The sequence below is a fragment of the Ictalurus furcatus genome, chromosome 14 (genome assembly GCF_023375685.1).
Source record: "Ictalurus furcatus strain D&B chromosome 14, Billie_1.0, whole genome shotgun sequence".
In the NCBI taxonomy this organism is placed as follows: Eukaryota; Metazoa; Chordata; class Actinopteri; order Siluriformes; family Ictaluridae; genus Ictalurus; species Ictalurus furcatus.
The window spans coordinates 16,559,900-16,578,359 of record NC_071268.1 but is presented as its reverse complement, the minus strand read 5'-3'; the positions used below and the strand labels follow the sequence as shown (position 1 = coordinate 16,578,359).

General features: G+C 36.8%; 3 protein-coding genes across 5 annotated transcripts; 1 reads left to right on the top strand and 2 right to left on the bottom strand.

Moving 5' to 3' along the window:
• Window positions 1-1,513: 1,513 nt before the first annotated feature.
• Window positions 1,514-8,450, top strand: hsd17b2 (hydroxysteroid (17-beta) dehydrogenase 2). The gene is made up of 5 exons (XM_053640989.1): window positions 1,514-1,890; window positions 5,177-5,389; window positions 5,958-6,143; window positions 7,720-7,857; window positions 7,988-8,450. The coding sequence occupies exons 1-5, from the start codon at window positions 1,626-1,628 to the stop codon at window positions 8,308-8,310; spliced, it is 1,125 nt and encodes a 374-aa protein (XP_053496964.1). The 5' UTR covers window positions 1,514-1,625; the 3' UTR covers window positions 8,311-8,450.
• A 2-nt stretch (window positions 8,451-8,452) lies between these two features.
• mphosph6 (M-phase phosphoprotein 6) lies at window positions 8,453-12,882 on the bottom strand. The gene is made up of 5 exons (XM_053640990.1): window positions 12,717-12,882; window positions 12,225-12,337; window positions 10,453-10,543; window positions 10,244-10,356; window positions 8,453-10,134 (listed from the first exon to the last, which is right to left on the bottom strand). Exons 1-5 carry the CDS (start codon window positions 12,765-12,767, stop codon window positions 9,996-9,998), a joined length of 507 nt encoding a protein of 168 aa, XP_053496965.1. The 5' UTR covers window positions 12,768-12,882; the 3' UTR covers window positions 8,453-9,995.
• Window positions 12,883-13,495: 613 nt separating this feature from the next.
• On the bottom strand, window positions 13,496-15,774 carry snx20 (sorting nexin 20). Of its 3 annotated transcripts, none has more exons than XM_053641834.1 (4): window positions 15,604-15,774; window positions 15,180-15,305; window positions 14,930-15,072; window positions 13,496-14,778 (listed from the first exon to the last, which is right to left on the bottom strand). In XM_053641834.1, exons 2-4 carry the CDS (start codon window positions 15,274-15,276, stop codon window positions 14,110-14,112), a joined length of 909 nt encoding a protein of 302 aa, XP_053497809.1. In that variant the 5' UTR covers window positions 15,277-15,305; window positions 15,604-15,774; the 3' UTR covers window positions 13,496-14,109. The 3 variants fall into 3 exon arrangements, with proteins under 3 accessions (XP_053497809.1, XP_053497810.1, XP_053497808.1); XM_053641835.1 differs by having other exon boundaries at window positions 15,180-15,302; XM_053641833.1 differs by having other exon boundaries at window positions 15,180-15,774.
• Window positions 15,775-18,460: the final 2,686 nt, after the last annotated feature.

Genomic DNA, 18,460 nt, shown 5'->3' with positions numbered 1-18,460 from the left:
GCCACTAGTCCACTACAGTCTCACTGGCTTTACCACATTAAAAATAGGAAGTATTGAACATAAGTATCAAAAGAGAGAAGTGTGAGGTGTAATTTTGTAATATCAGTTGAAATATGTGGGGATTTTTTAATGAGATTTTATTACTAATAAATAGATAATATATTTCCCCATTGTGGATGACACTGTTTGAATTATTGGCTTAATTTTGAGCAACAATTAAAAAAGGGATGAAACAAAAAGATTTTTTCCTTAATGGTATTATATTACCTACATGTCTTCTCATTTCCCTCTCTCTATTTCAATTTTCCAGTTTCAATTTTAATCATGCCTTTATTTAAAAAACAATATTGCCAAAGCTTTAACACAAAACAGATAATGACAAGAAGAAATATATAGTATAAATACAATATAAAAATAACTCTTACTCACTCCAAATACAATCTAAAAAGTACTTTGGTTACATAGTACAGCCATTTTTGCCTTTTGCTGGTGTTTGATAGATGTGGACAAAGTGGACTTTAATTTCTTTATCTTTATATACTTTAAGTAAGTCATATTAGATCAGTCTCTAACACAAATTATGAGACAAGTACACCTTGACCAAAAACAGCCTTATTTCTATAGATTTTAAACCCATTGTTTTCTAAAATATACAGGACTAGAAATATGTTTTGGTGGCTTTAACATTTTTGGGAGGAGTATTCCCAGATCCCCCATTCATAAATCTTTAGTGACATCCCTGGTTACAGTCAATCCTTTATGAAAGCCTATCTGAAAATTAGCTTGTCATTCACCAATGATACTGATACTGTTATTTAACAATGATACTGTTATTTCACAAAATTATTGTTTTTCATAACTATTGAAATTTAAGAGTCCTCAATAGTAACCATAGACTCTGAACCTCAAAACAGAATACTATTCAGCATAGCTGAAAGTTATCCACATGATGATTCAGAACATTTTACAGTACAACAGACAAAGGTGGTTTTATGATTGCTTGTATATTGCTTGATACCAGTACTTCCAGTTTTGCCCTTAACATTTAACCTACCTGCTACGCAACACAGCAATTAACTGGCCTGCAAAAATATGCCCAGAAGATATATAAAATAAATAAATCTTTTGAATGTTTTCTTATGTTTAAAATCAGTAAAAAGTGAAAACTGATCAGGATTGTGCATTACTGGCATTACATTACATTTGAAATGCAGGTGCTGTAGAGTATCTGAAACAATACACTAATTAATCGGTTCTTATTTCTGGTCAGGTCTCTGGGGACTGGTGAACAATACAGTAGTGCTTGGACATGTGATGGAGAACCGAATGTGAATTTTATTGCCGCTATGAAGGTGACCAAAGTTTTCCTGCATTTAATAAGAGAAGCAAAAGTATACATGACGTTAAGAGTTGATGATAAGACGACAGGTTACAGCCAACAAACTCTACCTGAACCTGCGCACATAAAAAAAGGCAGATTTTGAACTTCCTTGGCTGTGTGTAGGGTGTGGCTTTTATGAGATAGTACAGCTATGTGAAAGGTTAAGCAAAGGGAAGGCTGACTGTGACTCGGTGCAGCTTATTTAAGTGTCAAGGTGGTTTCTCTTCTAGGTGTAGTGGTGAGAATGGAGGTAAGTGGAATGGAGCTCTGGCTGTGTGTGTTGATCGCAACTACCAATGCTGCACTGCTGATGGTGAGATGGAGTAGAAGTCACTTGTCATGGTCAGTGGTTCTCGTGGTGGTGGAGGTGATACTGTGCTATTGGATATCAAACGGAAGTGTGGCAGCGATACTGCTGAGTGCCGGCTGTGGCTGCTGTGTGATCCACTTCACTGCAGGAAGAAAAGAGGACATACTGCCTGTGCAAGGCAAAGCAGTGCTCATTACAGGTAATGTGCTTTACTGTTCAAAGTACTGTTGAAACAGTGATAGTGAAACTTAGTATCTTATTTCTTCAAAGTTCAAAGTTCAAAACCAGTATATGGAATATAAAATCATATAGGGATCCTTTGTTCATGCTTCAATCTGAATTGAAAAAGAAAAAACTGATTATTCTTGAATCTAACCTTTATTCTAATATGTATAGTGTGTATGGTTTAAGTGAAAATCTCTCAGGCATTCTTAGCATTTTTCAAATTGCAGCTGATTTGCTTCTGGATAAGTGTAAACTAAGATGTGGAAATGACTTTTCATGCAGATGTCAATATGCCATTGAACATTTTCCATCGGTATAGAGAATAAAATTAGGACAGTATGTTGTGGAGAACAGGAGAGCCAATATGATGTCAATAATATTATGTTGCTTGCATTACAAAATTATTGTTAAGAAAACAATATTAAGTAAAATGCATTTTTGAAATAAATCCCATTTTACGAGCCTGCGTCAGTTAATAAACTGCGTCAGCTTCTGTATGTACATAGGTATTCATGCGATATACCTTTGGAAAGCTAAGATTCTTGTGATTCGACTGAGACCACCGACATACAAACACTTATAAAACTTAGGCAACTCACCTATGAAACCTCATAATAGTCCTGACAAAAACAGTCTTGTTACACTGGCTGTAGTGTATAGAGTGGATCTATTTCTTTAAGTGGAATCACTCCCCTTAGCATTGATTTCTGATTGGTAATTAGCCATGCGCATTGATATGTTTCACTCTCTTGCTCTGGTTAATACACGAGTTATCTTTACCTCCGAGTGTCTACTTTATTTTTCTCAAGTTGTAGTCTAATACAAAGACACAACACTGGCAAAGGTCAAAACAACCCAATAATGTAAAAAAAAAAATAAAAATTGTCCAAAAAACATTATTAAATCAGTAAATACCCACGGACTGTCGTTGCGTCATTTCAAATTACCGTCAGGTGTGCCTAATCTTTCACGTATAACCTTTCTCGTGTAATCTTTCTCCATTATAACTAAGCTTCGCTTGTGAATATTCATTTGGTGATTCTCCATACTCAAATTGATGCTTCCTCGTTTCCTCACTCCTCCGTCCTCCAGCCCATGACCCGGATATCGATCGACGTCAACCATCTTGAAGGATATATCAGTTCTTTAATTTCACCGCGAGGAACGAGGAGTGAGGATACATAGGTGTATCATGTGCAGAAGTGTTTCTTGTCGAAAAACCTGACGCACGTATAAATTCCCCTCCTCCTTTACATCTGCTACAATCTCAAACAAAAAGTCTTTTGATGGTGTGTTGGAATTTTATGTGAAATATAATTAAATAATAATATACTTACAATGAATATTGTAATTAATTGATCCTTGCGTGTTTGGATATCCAAATTGTTGCATTTCTGTCACCTTCTGCCCTGTATTATAGTCCTTTTATTTTAGAGTTGTCTTTCCAATCCAGTCTTTCTTAAAAATTTAAACATACATTTCCTCATCCTCATGGCATTGATCAGATAGTCCCATTGGATGTTTTCATATTAGGTGAAGTGTGCTGTTGAGATTGCTATGCCCCATTCTCAACTTACTTATTATTGCTTGGTCTTTCCGCTTAGTTCCCTTATCTCTTAAGATACCTACTTTGCTTTGTACAGAGTGCAAATGTCTCTCTTTAATTTCATTATCCCACTGTTGCTGCCATTTTTCATTTACTTTCCTCCACACTATACTTTTCCCTTCTGATTTTGATAACTTAATGTTGATTTCAACATTTCCTTTTTTGACTGCTTCTTTTGCCAATTTATCTGTCTTCTCATTTCGCTGGATACCTGAGTGTGCTGGGACCCACATGAATGTGATATTTATCGCTTATCTGATTAAGCTTGAATAGATAAACAAAATGTCACAACACACATCCTGGTGGCTTGACATTATGCTTGTAAGGGCAGATATAGAATCGCTATATATCAAAATGTTGATGCACCTTGTTTGTTCACTCCACTCTAACACCATCAGTATGACAAATAGTTCAACAGTATAAATATTTGAATAATCAGATGTTCTTTTGTTGTACCCTGCTCGGTAATTAGGCACAGTAAAACCAGCTCCTGTTGCTTCTGCAAGTCTTTTGATCCATCTGTGAAAATCGGAATATTGCCTTTTATTTATATTTCCTGTCCTTATACCTATAATATTCATTTGTTATATCCACAGTTGGACTCCGACCTTTTGATTGACACCTCATTTGAACCAATTGGAGCTTCCATGTCCTGTCCATAGCCTTCAATAGCCAATGACAGTCTGTGCTGAAGGGAAGTGCCTTCCCCCTTTCCTTCGAAAATGTCGAGCCTGTTGCAACCAATTGTGTGGATGAATTTCACTGGCACATCGTATAGCCAATGAAATTCTGAAACATATGATATGCTGCTTTAGTGGCAAGTGTCTCATTTCTCTGTGCGTAAAAGCATGCAAAGCTTTAAATTATGAATATACATTTTTGTAGATGACTGGATGTGTGATGTGATAGCTCTTAGTATCAGCTTTCATTAGTTCCCAAAATTATGAGAAAAATCTAAAGTAATAGCCTTTTTATCCTAGGTATGTGTCCATGGTTACCAAGGGTCCTTTGGAGTCTCCAAAGGGTCATTTTGGTAGAACGCATGGACACACCCTTAGAAAACATGTAAAATATAAATTTTCTTTGGTACTATCATCAAATTTGAACTTGGACTAGAAAAGGCTTCATGCTGTGGTGTAATTGTGTTTTCCAGCTAATAGCTCCCAGCTGTAGTCATCTGTATGGAAAACATAACAGTAATAATCAGGCGGGAAACAACTCTTCTATTTCAGTGTGTTCAAACTTCTATTACTCAATACCAGTAGCACTTACAGTGATTCTGGGGGGAAAACGTCAGATTATCACCTTTCAAAAGAGATCAAATTCATACACGTACTCCAAATGGTTCAGGAACAGCTTTTATTTTACTGTGGGTATGCCTTAGATAGGTATTTTAGGCTAATTTTACAGGAGTTGACCAATGAGCATGTTCTTTAATGAATCACCAGAAAACTGAAAAAATGACTGAAAGAACTATGAGCTTCACTTTGTATTGTATTTTTGTAGGTTTGAAGGTTGTAGGTTTGACAGTAATGTAACCAGATTACAATTTTAAAGTAGTAATTAGTCATCTGTAGTGGATTACTTTTTTTGAGTAACTTACCCAACACTGTGTGTGTGCATGTCTGTGTGTGCGTGTCTGTGTGTTTAACAGGTTGTGACTCTGGTTTTGGATACAATCTTGCTAAAATCCTGGACAAAGCTGGGATAAAGGTGTATGCTGGAGTGCTGGAGGAATTCGGACCTGGCGCACAGAGGCTCAGGGAAGTTTCTTCTGCACAGCTTACCATCCTACAGATGGATATCACTGATATCAACCAAATCTCTGAAGCACATAAGCTTATCAAGAGTCAAATAGGAGAGGCAGGTAAATGCCAAGACAAGTGGCAATAAAAAATTACAGTATTGTACTAGACTTGAGCGCTTGGTGTGGTTAATTCTTTATCAAAACCTGATACAAAGATTTGCTTGTCCTTCAACAGTGATGTATTCTTATTTGACAAAATGATATTATTTTTCATAAAATGTAAGACACTCCTTGCTAATATAGACAAAATGTTTGGACCCTAAAACAATATAACGTTCAGCACAGTCGAAAGTTTGCAGGTGAAAAAACAGGATTTCTTTTTAATAATGAGTGGTCATATGATAGCTTGTAACCTGTGACAACGGTAAAGCCTGTTTTGTCACTTGACCTACTACTACACAACAAATATAAGCAAACCGGCCTGCGAAATATTTCGTAGAGGTATTAAATAGATACCAGCATTTTCAAAGGTTGGCAGTTTTTGGCTTTAAGGTTTAAAATCAAATAACTATGAGAAATACCCAAAAGTGAAAACTGATAAGATTTTACATTATATTATATTTGAAATGCAGGCGCTGTAGAGTATCTGAAATAATACCCTGATTTATGAGTTCTTATTTCTGGTCAGGTCTTTGGGGACTGGTGAACAATGCAGGAGTGCTTGGACATACATGTGATGGAGAACTTCTTCCCATGAGAATATTAAGAAAAATCATGAATGTGAATTTTATTGCTGGTGTGGAGGTGACCAAAGTTTTCCTGCCTTTGATAAGACAAGCACAAGGAAGGATTGTGTGTGTATCCAGTATGTCAGGTATGTTGTGTTGTCTACTCTGTAGATAACTATATTATGGTTATTTCACATAGGTTTGTAGCATCATGCCCAATAAAGGTATATAAAGGCTTTATGTGTGATTTTGTCTTTATCTTAATCTTAAAATCATATTTAAGATAACAGGCTAGATAAAATCTGTTTACCAACATGACTTTTAGTGTCAGGACATTATCATGTCAGCACACATTTTTAGATTATAAAGGAAGATTGTAAAATAACGTCAAAACACAGCCCAGTCTATTGGATATTGTCTTGTTTGGTGGTTTAATCTGTAAGTTTTATTACAAATGTCTTGTTCTTCCTTGGACCCCATTTTGTTCATTGCATTGGTTAAATAGAACGCAACACTGCACATACAGGTGCATCTCAAAAATTTTAATATTGTGTAAAAGTTACTTTTTTTTCTGTAAATTAACTCAAAGTGGAATTTTCATATATTCTAGATTCATTACACATAAAATGAAATATTTTGTTTTAATCTTGATGATTACGGCTTACAGCTCCATGGAAATCAAAAATCCAGTATCTCAAAATATTAGAATAAAGAATTTATAATACAGAAATGTCGACCTTCTGAAAAGTATGTTAATTTATGCACTCAATACATGGTCGGGGCTTTAATCCTTTTGCATGAATTACTGCATCAATGCGGCGTGGCACTGCTGAGGTGTTATGGAAGCCTAGGCTGCTTTGATAGTGGCCTTCAGCTCGTCTGCATTGTTGGGTCTGGTGTCTCATAGATTCTTTACGGGGTTCAGGTCAGGCGAGTTGGTTGGCCAATCAAGCACAGTAATACCATGTTCATGAGTTTTTGAGTTAATTATCTGATTAGAGATCTTCTCAGGTCAGCATTTCTGTATTATAAATTATTTATTATAATATTTTGAGATACTGGATTGTTCATTTCCATGAGATGTAAGCTGTATAATAAAAATTAAAAAAAAGGCTTCAATCATTTCACATTATCCATCCATCCATCCATCTTCTACACCGCTTATCCTGCCTTCAGGGTCACGGGGAAACCTGGAGTCTATTACAGGGAGCATCGGGCACAAGGTGGGGTACACACTGGACAGGGTGCCAATCCATCACAGGGCACAATCACATACACATTCACGCACCCGTTCATACACTATGGACACTTTGGACATGCCAATCAGCCTACCATGCATGTCATTGGACTGGGGGAGGAAACCAAAGTACCTGGAGGAAACCCCTGCAGCACGGGGAGAACATGCAAACTCCGCACACACAGGGCCACGGTGGGAATTGAACCCCGAACCCTGGAGGTGCGAGGTGAACGTGCTGAACACTAAGCCACCATGTGCCCCATTTCACATTGTGTAATGAATCTAGAAAATATGAAAGTTAAACTTTTTGAATTAAATTATGGAAAAAAATGAACTTTTCCTCGATATTCAAATTTTTAGAGACGCACTTGTAAAATTAAAAGTGTAACTGAATTGTCAGTAAATGCATACTATTCATTTCAATTGAACCATCCTGTGATCCTACATGCATTTATGTAAATCTTTATTTCAATGGATTTTCCTAGGAGAAGTTCCGTTTCCTGGTTTTGCTGCATATGGAGCATCTAAAGCAGCTGTACTTTCTTACTATGGAGCTCTGAGACAGGAACTGTCTCGCTGGCGTGTTAAAGTAGTCATTGTTCAGCCAGGGGGCTTTAAGACAAGTAAGTACTCAACCAGATATTGTTACACAGTTTGTATTAGATTTACACCATAACCCACTGTATTTAATATGTCCAGGTATTTTCACATTATCACTTTCATCCAGTCAAAAAAACAATATTTCTGCATCAGATATTTTAGGTAATCAAGAGGACTGGATTAAAATCCAAAAGGAGATCCTCAGCACTCAGCCCCGAGAAGTAATAGATGTATATGGAGAAGAGTACATCTGCTCTATGCAGCACCGTTTAAGTAATATGAGTGCTCACGCCTGTACCGATTTCAAGCCAGTTCTGGATGATTTACAACACGCATTACTCTCAGAAAAACCAAGGCCCTTTTACCACCCGGGACACACCGCCTGGGCCATTCCAGTCCTACAAAGGATCTGTCCTACACTGCTGTTTGATGCTATTTTTGCACAGATATTTCCTTTAACAAGTTCTGCCCAGTAGGCCTGGCTTCCAAAAGTTGAAACACTTTATAATGAGAATATGCATATAGTGTAAACTTTTTTGCACATGGGATGTGCTCTCTCTCTGAAGCAATCAAGATGTGATTGAAGTGTTCACTTTTAGCTTTAGTTCAAGGAGTTTGACAAAAATATTGCATTAGACATTTAGGAATTAATTACTTTTTTTTTTTTTTTTTACAGAGTCCCTTCATATTCACAGGCTCAAAAGTAATCAGACAATTGACTGATAGGTCAGGTGTGGCCTGTTTTAAAGATGAAAACATCTTTAAAAAACAAAAACGACAAAAAACAAAGTCTGATCAGTTCTGGAACAAGATGCTAGGGACAGATGAAAACAAGACTAACTTATACCAGAATGAGGGGAAGAGAAGAGTATGGAGAAGGAAAGGAATGGCTCATGATCCAAATCATTAATCATCAGTCAAAAATGAAAATTTTTAAATGGCAGGGTCAGTCACCTGGCCTCAAAACAGTTGAGCATGCTCTTCACTTACTGAAGACAAAACTGAAGGCATAAATTCCCACAAACAAGCAGCAACTGAAGGCGGCTGCAGTTAAGGTCTGGCAAAGCAGCTCAAGGGAGGAAACTCAACATTTGCTGATGTCCATAGGTTCCACACTTAATGCAGTCATTGTCTGCAAAGGATCTGCATCCAAGTATTTAAAATAATCCTAATGTTTATGATTGATCATTTGTCCATTTACTTTTGAGCCTGTGCACATGGAGGGCTGTATTTCCTAAATGGTTAATGCAAAATTTTTGTTACACCCCTTGAATTAAAACTGAAAGTCTACACTACACTCATCTTGACTGCTTCATTTCAAATCCATTGTGCTGGTGTACAGTGGCAGAAGTCTGAAAACTAACACTGTACAAATACTTTTGGACCTGACCATATATATCTTAAGAGGGATATGCCTAAGAGAACATGCATTGCCGCAGTGTCCAAATATGTTACCGATCTATTTAATGTGCATTTTCAGAATGAGGGCAGACTCTGCAGGAAATCTGATGGCTACAATCTTAAAACAAATTAATACATTATTCTCTCTCTCTCTATGTAACCATTCTGAAAATGCACATTAAAGGGAAAGCTGACTTTCTTCCCTGCTGTAACAATTTGCAGCACCAGCCACTGGAGGAAGAGGGGTTCACTTAAGGGTCAATAACTGCATCCCAAAAAGAAAAATATGATATGTATTGAAGAGTTTGTGTTAGTGCCTACAGACAAGAGATTACAACACTGTGTCTTGAGTTTTACTTTAACAACAACAGAAATTCCATGCATACTCCAGAATTACTTTGAAATTACCATATTTTTCTCAGGTATAGAAACACCAGACCTTTAAATTTCACAGGCATTCCAGATCTTGCACCCTAAACTATACCTTCTCATGGCTGGCCAAAAAAAAAAAAAACTAGAATAAAATAAATAAAAACCAACACACACTACAATAATCATAAACAATCATTTAAAAATAAGGATGCACAACATCCATTTTTACTGCCATTTTACAGCATCCTTTTTTTTTTTTTTTTCCACTGAATGATTGTAAAGGCATTAAAACATTAAAAAAGGAGTCCAGTGTGTGTGCATTTATAGAGTTAAAAAACCCCAAAAAACACCAAAACCCCACACACTTTATAAAGCCTATAAAAATGCCTTAATCCTGGGGCTTTAAGAATGCTTTCTTGGGTTGTGTATCTTCAATATTATGGTTGACATCCTCTTCATTCTTCACAGATGAGTGATCCCTTTTTTTGGCAAATCTTCTTTTCATGCTTTCAACCAAACTTCCATATCTAGAAGTAAAAGAAAAATAGATTTAAATGACAATGTGCATTTTAAACATAAGACTATTTGGATGGGAACTGCTCAAAATCAAATGTTGTATTTCTCCTCTACACGTACCTCATGGCCATCTCCTCGTCTGTAATATCAGTGTCCATTCGAGTCAAATCCTTCTCCTCCTCCTCTTCATCATCATCCTCTTCTTTGGGAGCATTCATTAAAACCATCAGTTTCTACAAAGGATTCATTCAGATGGTAAATAAGACACTATACAGTTAACAGAAAGTAGGACTAGATACTTAAAAGCAGGGGAAACAGATACACATTACCTCAACCTCAGAATTGAATCCCTTAAATGACATTCTTCCATAAACCAAGTCTTCACATGGGACATAACTTCTTTCTTCAACAATGTAGCTTCTATATAAAGGACGTACACAATTCAGCTCAGTCTACATGTACAAAAATCTGCACAATTGCTGTTAAATTGGCAACAATACTGTCTATTAATATAAATATGAAAAATTACATATACAATCACAAATGCAATCTTTCTACATCTTCTAAAATATATTTAACGACAAGGTGATAACTTGCATACATAGTTAGCTTGTAACTGTCAAGTGGTTCTCCATGTTGATGCCCATGATCCGCTCTTTTTAAAGTTCTATCATCATTCACGTCCCTGCTTTTTTCTGGCACTGCATGTTTCGCTATGGGTCCCCTCCTCTTCCTTTTCTCAATCAAGAATGTCTTCACCCCTTTCTGCCATTTTATAGTATTTCAAGTGGCTACATAAAGACCATTTCCATACAACACAAACTGAGTCATGCTGCTCAATCATTGTTCATGCCCATGAAATGAGTATGGCTTCACCACCTCCTAACCCCAGTTTTCCCCTGTATACAATAGAAGTAGTGTTGATAGGAATTAGCAGTTACTAAGATCAGATTACTTTATTTGTCCAAGTGGGGAAATTGGTTTGCAGCACAATCACAAGGAACAAACATTACAAATATCACAGAGTCACCAACAAACAAACAAAACACACATACCCTGCACCTTGCTACAGATAGACCAGCCAGACCAGCTGAACATCATGCTTACTGGTCTGTACGGAACTGGCCATGCATTATTCTTTTTTTTTTCTCCCCCTGTTTTCTCGTGATCTCAACTTAATTTTCCTGTGTACTGGACATTCATTGTCTTGAAGTTAATTTTTTTATTATGGGTTTTTGGTTAAATGACTGAAATAAGGTCTGTGGTTAACACAAGCTCAAGATATGTTCATGTTTTATACTATGACATAAAATACATGAGTAATACCCCACTCAGGGTATGTCTTGAAAAAGATGGTTGCTAACAAGTGGCTAAATGGGACTACAGAGGCTGTCTGGGACATCAAACGTCATCACGCCGAACAGGAAAACTCATCTACTACAGCCTCGAAACATGTAAGAATCATAATCTTTTGTTGGTCACAGATTATTTTCGGATATAATCCAAAACCCAATGGAAAAAATCCTATTGGCTTTTTGTGGAGAGAACTGAGGTGATCCTATCTTCTGGGATGTCCTACAAAAATACTTTCCCTGCAGGACTGATGATTTCCACATTAGTGTCAGACACTCGAGGAGGGGACATCCCTCTCTCTTAATGCAGAGATAAAGTCCATCTCTACAGCAAGAAGTTATTACATTTATTATGGTGAAGATGCCAAGGTGCACGTAAAACCACTCCCATTCACAAAGTACAGTCTACAGGATAAAATTATCTTTTGGTTATGTCGAGATCACGAGAAAACAACAAAGAACAAAATTAATAATACATAGCCACTTAGGGCTTGCATAGTTATGTGTATTACCTGCTTAAAATCTTAATAGCTTGTGGAACAAATGAAAAGGTTTATCTATTTTTAGTGAATACATGGAGGCAATATCATTGCCCAGTTGGCAGCAACAGAAAAGAGGAAATGTTGTTTGTCTTATCCATTTCTCTCTCTCTCTCTGTAGATCCACTCCATACTTGGTCACATTGTCCCTAGCAGTTTACTGGCTGTTCTTACTGAAATCATAACCACAGGAAGATGATAAAATCTTACTCTTTTGCTTTAAGTTCAGGCAGGTCCAAATACCAATGTTCATCACTTATGATCCTTTTCTCCGCTTCCTCAAGTTGTTTCTTCGCCTCTGCATCAAGACCTCTTTGCATAAACTGCAGAGGAAAAAAACCCGTTGTTACTGAAGTGTGCATTTAGACAAGAAACACCCCCCTAACGCAAATCTTGAAGTATCCACTGCACATTTATTTACCTCAATCTGACATTTACAGAAACTTGATCCGAAATTGACCTGCTAGATTAAAATCCCAGGAGATTAATTATAACGAGCTAATTAATGACGCGTGTATTTTTTTGTGGCTGTGAAAACTACAAATCCTAAACAACAATTATTCATTGTGCTTTACTGTGGCTATTTAATCAGCGCGTGCACTCTTTCATTAATTCGCCTTCACTAAACGCTTTACGGCGAGCACGAGAGCGCGCGTGCGTTAGCTTTCTGTGGATGTCTGCTAGCGAGAAACCAACACTTACCTTCATCCGTAAAAGGTTTTTCGACAGTTTCGTTGAGCCGTCATTTGGCATTTTAGCAGATTATTGTTATAAATTTCCTACTTGTAAATTATACAAAACAGAAATACCCGCAACTACTGATTTTTCCCCAATGAAGCGTCTAGGTAACAGCATCACATAAACATGTTCCACGCGAACGTAAATAGAGAGACATACTGCGCATGCGCACAAGGCCTGTGTAAGACCCACTTAATCGCACAGTCGACCGTACAGCGGCTGCTCATGCCTGATGTAACACTGCTGGGAACGAAAATTAAAAGTGAGCAAAAACTTTTATTCATGTACAAGTCTATGCTTTTTTAATAATTTAAATTTATTCCATTTTTTTTTAAAGTTGTTTTTCCTCATGGTGGCTTTAAAATATACTCAAGTTTTTACATTTGCATGTTTTAGCATTTTAGACTTTAATCTCATAAGTGAATTATAAAGCACTGTATGATTATGAACCTGCTATTAGTCTACAGAAGAATATTTATTCCACCTGAGTAACTTAAAGGAACATAATCTTTGTGGAATTTCTCCATCATTGATTAATACACTGTTTACTATACATTTCTTTAAAAAATGTGTTGAGTGAGATTTTCTGTTTTTTGTTGTTGTTGTTGTTTTTTAATTATTATTATTTTTATTTATTTTATTTCATCTACATGATGCAAATACCAAATGCACAAATACTTCTTTAATAACAATTGTCTTACTTCCTAACTTATATATTAGCACTGACTCCTGGTTCTAGTTTGTGGCACTTATGAAATTTCCAGCAATAGTTTGGATAAGGCCATATGTCTTAAAGGTAAATGTAAATGTGAACGCTTTTTTAATTTTATTTTGGTATTTAAAAAAGAATTGGTTATAGCTAGATATATTGAGAAAGATTAGATTTATATTAGGTCAAGAAATTACACCAGGAAAAGGTGAACTATGGAGATTAGTCCCATGGTGTACATTAGGTTATAAGAATAATGAAATGTTTATAATGTACCTCTTTCTACAATGACATGACCGTAATCCATTTTAGTCTAGGATTAGACTAAATCTATGATCATATAATAATAATAATAATAATAATAATAATAATAATAATAATAATAATACACTCATATTGTAATAATGACTGTTGACTTGTGTACTTCAGTGAATGGAAAACACAACTGCTGGTATAACACCTTATTAAAAAAACCTTTTCACTTCCTACATACATCATCAAACATGTACACATAATAATCACAGGGTGACATTACACACTGGTTCAGTACTACACAAGTTAAGTATCCTGAAGACATTTTAACAAAGTTTTATTCTTTTTTTTTAGGGGGGGGGGGGGGGGGGGGTGGAGCATTTATGAAATATGCGTTCATGTAAACTCTTGCACCACAAGCTGTTTTATTGACATCAGTGGCTCTGGTCCATGTGGTGAGTTTTGAATTCTGATCAGCTCCTCTTGTAACTGAGCCACAGGGTTCTGTAACTTATAGCCTATATCCACCATGGCCTCCAGCAGTGGGCTCCGATATCTGCACAGTCCATAGCGCCTCACTGCTGGCAGCGCCCTGTTTCCAGTCTGGAAAGCTCCATGGAAATCCTCCAGGTCCCTCTGACAAACAAACAGTGCACACAGTGTTGGCACGAGCAGGGACGAATCATGAGAACACAATTTCTCCTGGAGCACTAGTGCGTTCTGCAGGACCTCCAGGGCGTGAGAATACCGGCCTCCACGTAACAGATCATAGGCAGTCTTCAGCTCAGGGTGAGTGAAGAATGCTATAAAAGCAGGTGAGCGGCGGATGTAGCGCAGAGAGTACAGCTGGGTCAGGTAGTCACAGAGAGTCACACGCCGTTCATTGATGTTCTCTTCTGAGAAATTGCCCATCAGCCTCTTCTTGGGCAAGATGACATCCTCAAGTTCCTCACTGAAGTCCTGAAGCAGCTCATTGTGTAGGTGGAGGAAATCAGAGTAGCGACGCTCAATGGCCACCTGTTTACAATCATAACTGCCTGATCTGATCACTATTATCTGATACACCTGTAGGAAAGGCCAAGTAAATAATTGATGATAAACCTGTATGATGCCATCATGCAAACAGTGACACAAAACATATAATATATACAAAGCTCTCTTAGATTGTATTGATAATCATGCACAATTAATCTCTTTGGGCCTTGGCTTAACTCACCACATATCTGGAGATTGTGTGTGCTATAGTACGGGTGGATGGGATTTGAAACAGCAGTTTGACAGACCTAATCTCTTGTTTCACTGCCCTCCAATGTTGCTGAAGCTCTGCTGTAGTGAGACAAGAGGCACTGACACCTGCAGCTGCATGCATGCAAAAAAAAAACCAACAACACACTGATGAAATATCTTCAGTCTATCATGTACACACACATATACAACCAACATCCTATGTAACAGGCAGTACTGACCTGTATCAAATGATGTCTCCTCTAGTTGCGCATCCTTAAGAGGATGTATAGTTTCATCATAAGACCTCAAGTTGAGCAGCCGGGAGTCTGAATCCATGGCCACATGTCCACATTTCCTCTTTTCTTCTTGTAAAGTAGAAGTTTCATCCATCATCACCACAAGTGTCGTAAACATTAAATATACATGGTACTACACTGTACAAATTCTACATATACTACACTCAGAAGAATTTAGACTAGCTACACAGCTGAGAAAAACACATTTATGTATATGCAGTGACACGTAGCACTTCTTTGTTCTCAGGTTATAATTGACAGTGGTGGAGGAAGTTATCATGCAAATGGAAATTTACCATTCTCTCTTCCTCGTAGTCTGTAGTGGTTCTGCAACTACTGAAGAAACATCTGAAGAAAACTTACTTACCTTTGTGAAGGTTCAGGGTTAAAACCTCTTGCTTTTTATTGTAAATCTACTACGATGAAACATTAAATCTACTGTAGACAGTTTGTGAGATGGAACAAAATTTACGGCAATATTTTGTCAGATTTTGTACTGTTTTCTATAAGAGCCCATGTTGTAAAACTGACATGCTAAACGTTTATCCAAGAGGAACTGAAACCAAAATGTGGGAGTGCCTCTGTTTTTCATAACTTTCATTAGTTCCACCACATCATCATTGTTTTTTTAACCAACTGGAAATCTCTGTTATCTTACTAAGATATTGAGGGAAAGAATAAAAAACGTAACAATAAATGGGAAGACATTAATACAATTACGATACAATTCAGCCTGTTTTGTTGTAGTGGTGGTTGTTGTTTCTGGAGTTGAAATCTGTGATATTATCCACCAGGGGGCAATGTTTCTTTTACAAAAGAACTTCCCCACAGAAATACTATTATAGTGTAGTATTAGAAGGACATTCAGAGCTTGTCTGGTTCAGCTTACTGAAGGAAACACGTGTTTAATGAAAACACATATGGCTTTACAAATTGAGCTGAGTTAAGCCGGCTAAAGCATTACACCATGTTTGCCAGCTGGTAAATGCTGCTAAAAAGGAAGCAATTTCTGAAAAGTAGTAGTGTTTTTTAAGGAAATAACACAAGGGTGGCACTGTGGTATAGCAGGTAGCACTGCTGCCTGACAGCCCCATCCTGATTCTGTATGAAGTTTCCTATGTTCTCCCTTAAGTTTCCTCTGTATTTTCTGGTTTCCTCTCAAAAATATGCAGGTAGACACATTGGCTACCTTAAATTGCTAATAGGTGTGAATGTGTGTATGTGGTGCACTGCAATGTACTGACATTCCAGACGGGTGAATTCTCCTACCTTATGTCCAGTGTTCCCAGGTTAGGCTCCTGATCCACTGTAACCCTTTCCAGGATAAAGTGGCTACTAGAAATGAATGGTGAACGAACATAACTGTAGTGCAATTAGAAAATCTCAAATAATTATTGATCAGTTGAAATAAATAATAAGAATGCTGGTAAATAGCATACCATTTTGTAAAGATGCTTTACCTGCTTGACTAGCTCTGCTTTTGTTTTGGCAGTTGCTAGTCAGTCCTTTTTTCCAGCAGGGAGATTTTACACCATATTTGTAATGATTGCAAAGATGCATTCTTAAACATTTCCATTATTATTGTTGTGCATAATATTCTTATGCAAGAAGGACATTATAAGGATGTGCTCAGTATTAAACACTACTATAAAGACTGAGTACATAATGCCGTTGATAATAATGCTTGTGCTGTTGATATCACTCATGGCTGAACATTACTGTACTGTCTCATGCTGCTTCTCCTTTCCTTATTTCATCAAATTTATCTTACATTTGTTTTCTACATCTGGTTAAAGTACAGTTTTACTGTTCATTTTGCATTGTGTTGATGAAGATGTAAAATTTTATTATAAACGTACTCTACGAAAAGTATGAATTATGTATATTATTTTACATAGACAAGACAAAGAGTTTGAATTTTAGCAAACATTTCATGTGTTTCTCAGCAGTTCCAATCAAATAGTCAAATAGTATAAGTTGAGTTGGTAATAGTAAAGAAATCACAATGATATCAGCTGAAGATTTTCCATTTCACTTTGTGAATGTTATATACATATTTATATATGCACACATGTAAAATGTCCATTATACAACAGTTGATTTTGATTCACTAATATGATTGGACGAGCAGTGTTCCAAGAGTGCTTATGTTTAGTATAGTTTTGTGCATCGTACAAATGTGTGTAAATAAAATTCCAATTCTACCAACAGTTAACTGAAACCATTACTACCGAAGTTAGCAACATCATCAGTGGACATGGCATACAATACATTTTTCATGAATATAACTTTTGATTTAAAATATGAAAGCTCATCAGATGAAAATGAAAAGGAAGAAGCGAAGCCAGTTTCACCAGATGCACCTTCAACAGGAATGTACAAATCACTGTGGGCTCAACAAGCAGCAAGCTAGCTAGCTAGTTGATGGACTATCAGTGAGCATGGCTTCTTCAGGATCTATTTCCATTATCAGAGCATAAATAAACACAACATTTGGCTAGTCTGTGTCTGAAATGTCAGTTATTTTATATTAATTTCTTGTTTATGGAACTGTTATATAAAAGCAGTATTGTACTCGCAATCATGCTGTTATAATGAATACTGGCACGGCTGTGATTAACTATGGCTGAATCACAGCTGTGCGGATATTCAGTATAACTCAGTTTTCACCTCTCGTTTGTGCGATATTGCTTAATTATAGTCTAAATTAAGCCTGATTAATTCAGCAATATAAACCTTGTTGATAAAAAATTACCACATTAAACTTCTGCTGCAACCATTTAAAAGTGTGTGTGAGAATTATAGTGGGATGCTTGTGAGTTTTGGATGCATGAACCACTGTATGAGACAAGAGCATCTGTGTGATCCTCCTCAGCCCCACTCATTCATACGGCCATAAGAACATAACCCCGACACGGCACAGAGAACAATGGCATCAAGCAACTATTTTTAATTACTCCATTGTTTGACGTGGCAGCCTGGTGCTTGGCATTTATTTATTAGTTTTGAAACATACATTTTCTATTGTTCGGGACATAATTCCTGTTTTGTTCCACAGATGCCGGGTTAGTACGCTCTGTCCGTGCCAGTTGTGGGAAGTGTTACTGTCTCATTGTGGCACTTGGCCCATCTGCTGAATAGCTAATAGGATTTTATCATTGAAATGTACAGTAGTATTGTCATATGCACAGGAATAGGACAGGGCAGATGTGTTCATATCTTAA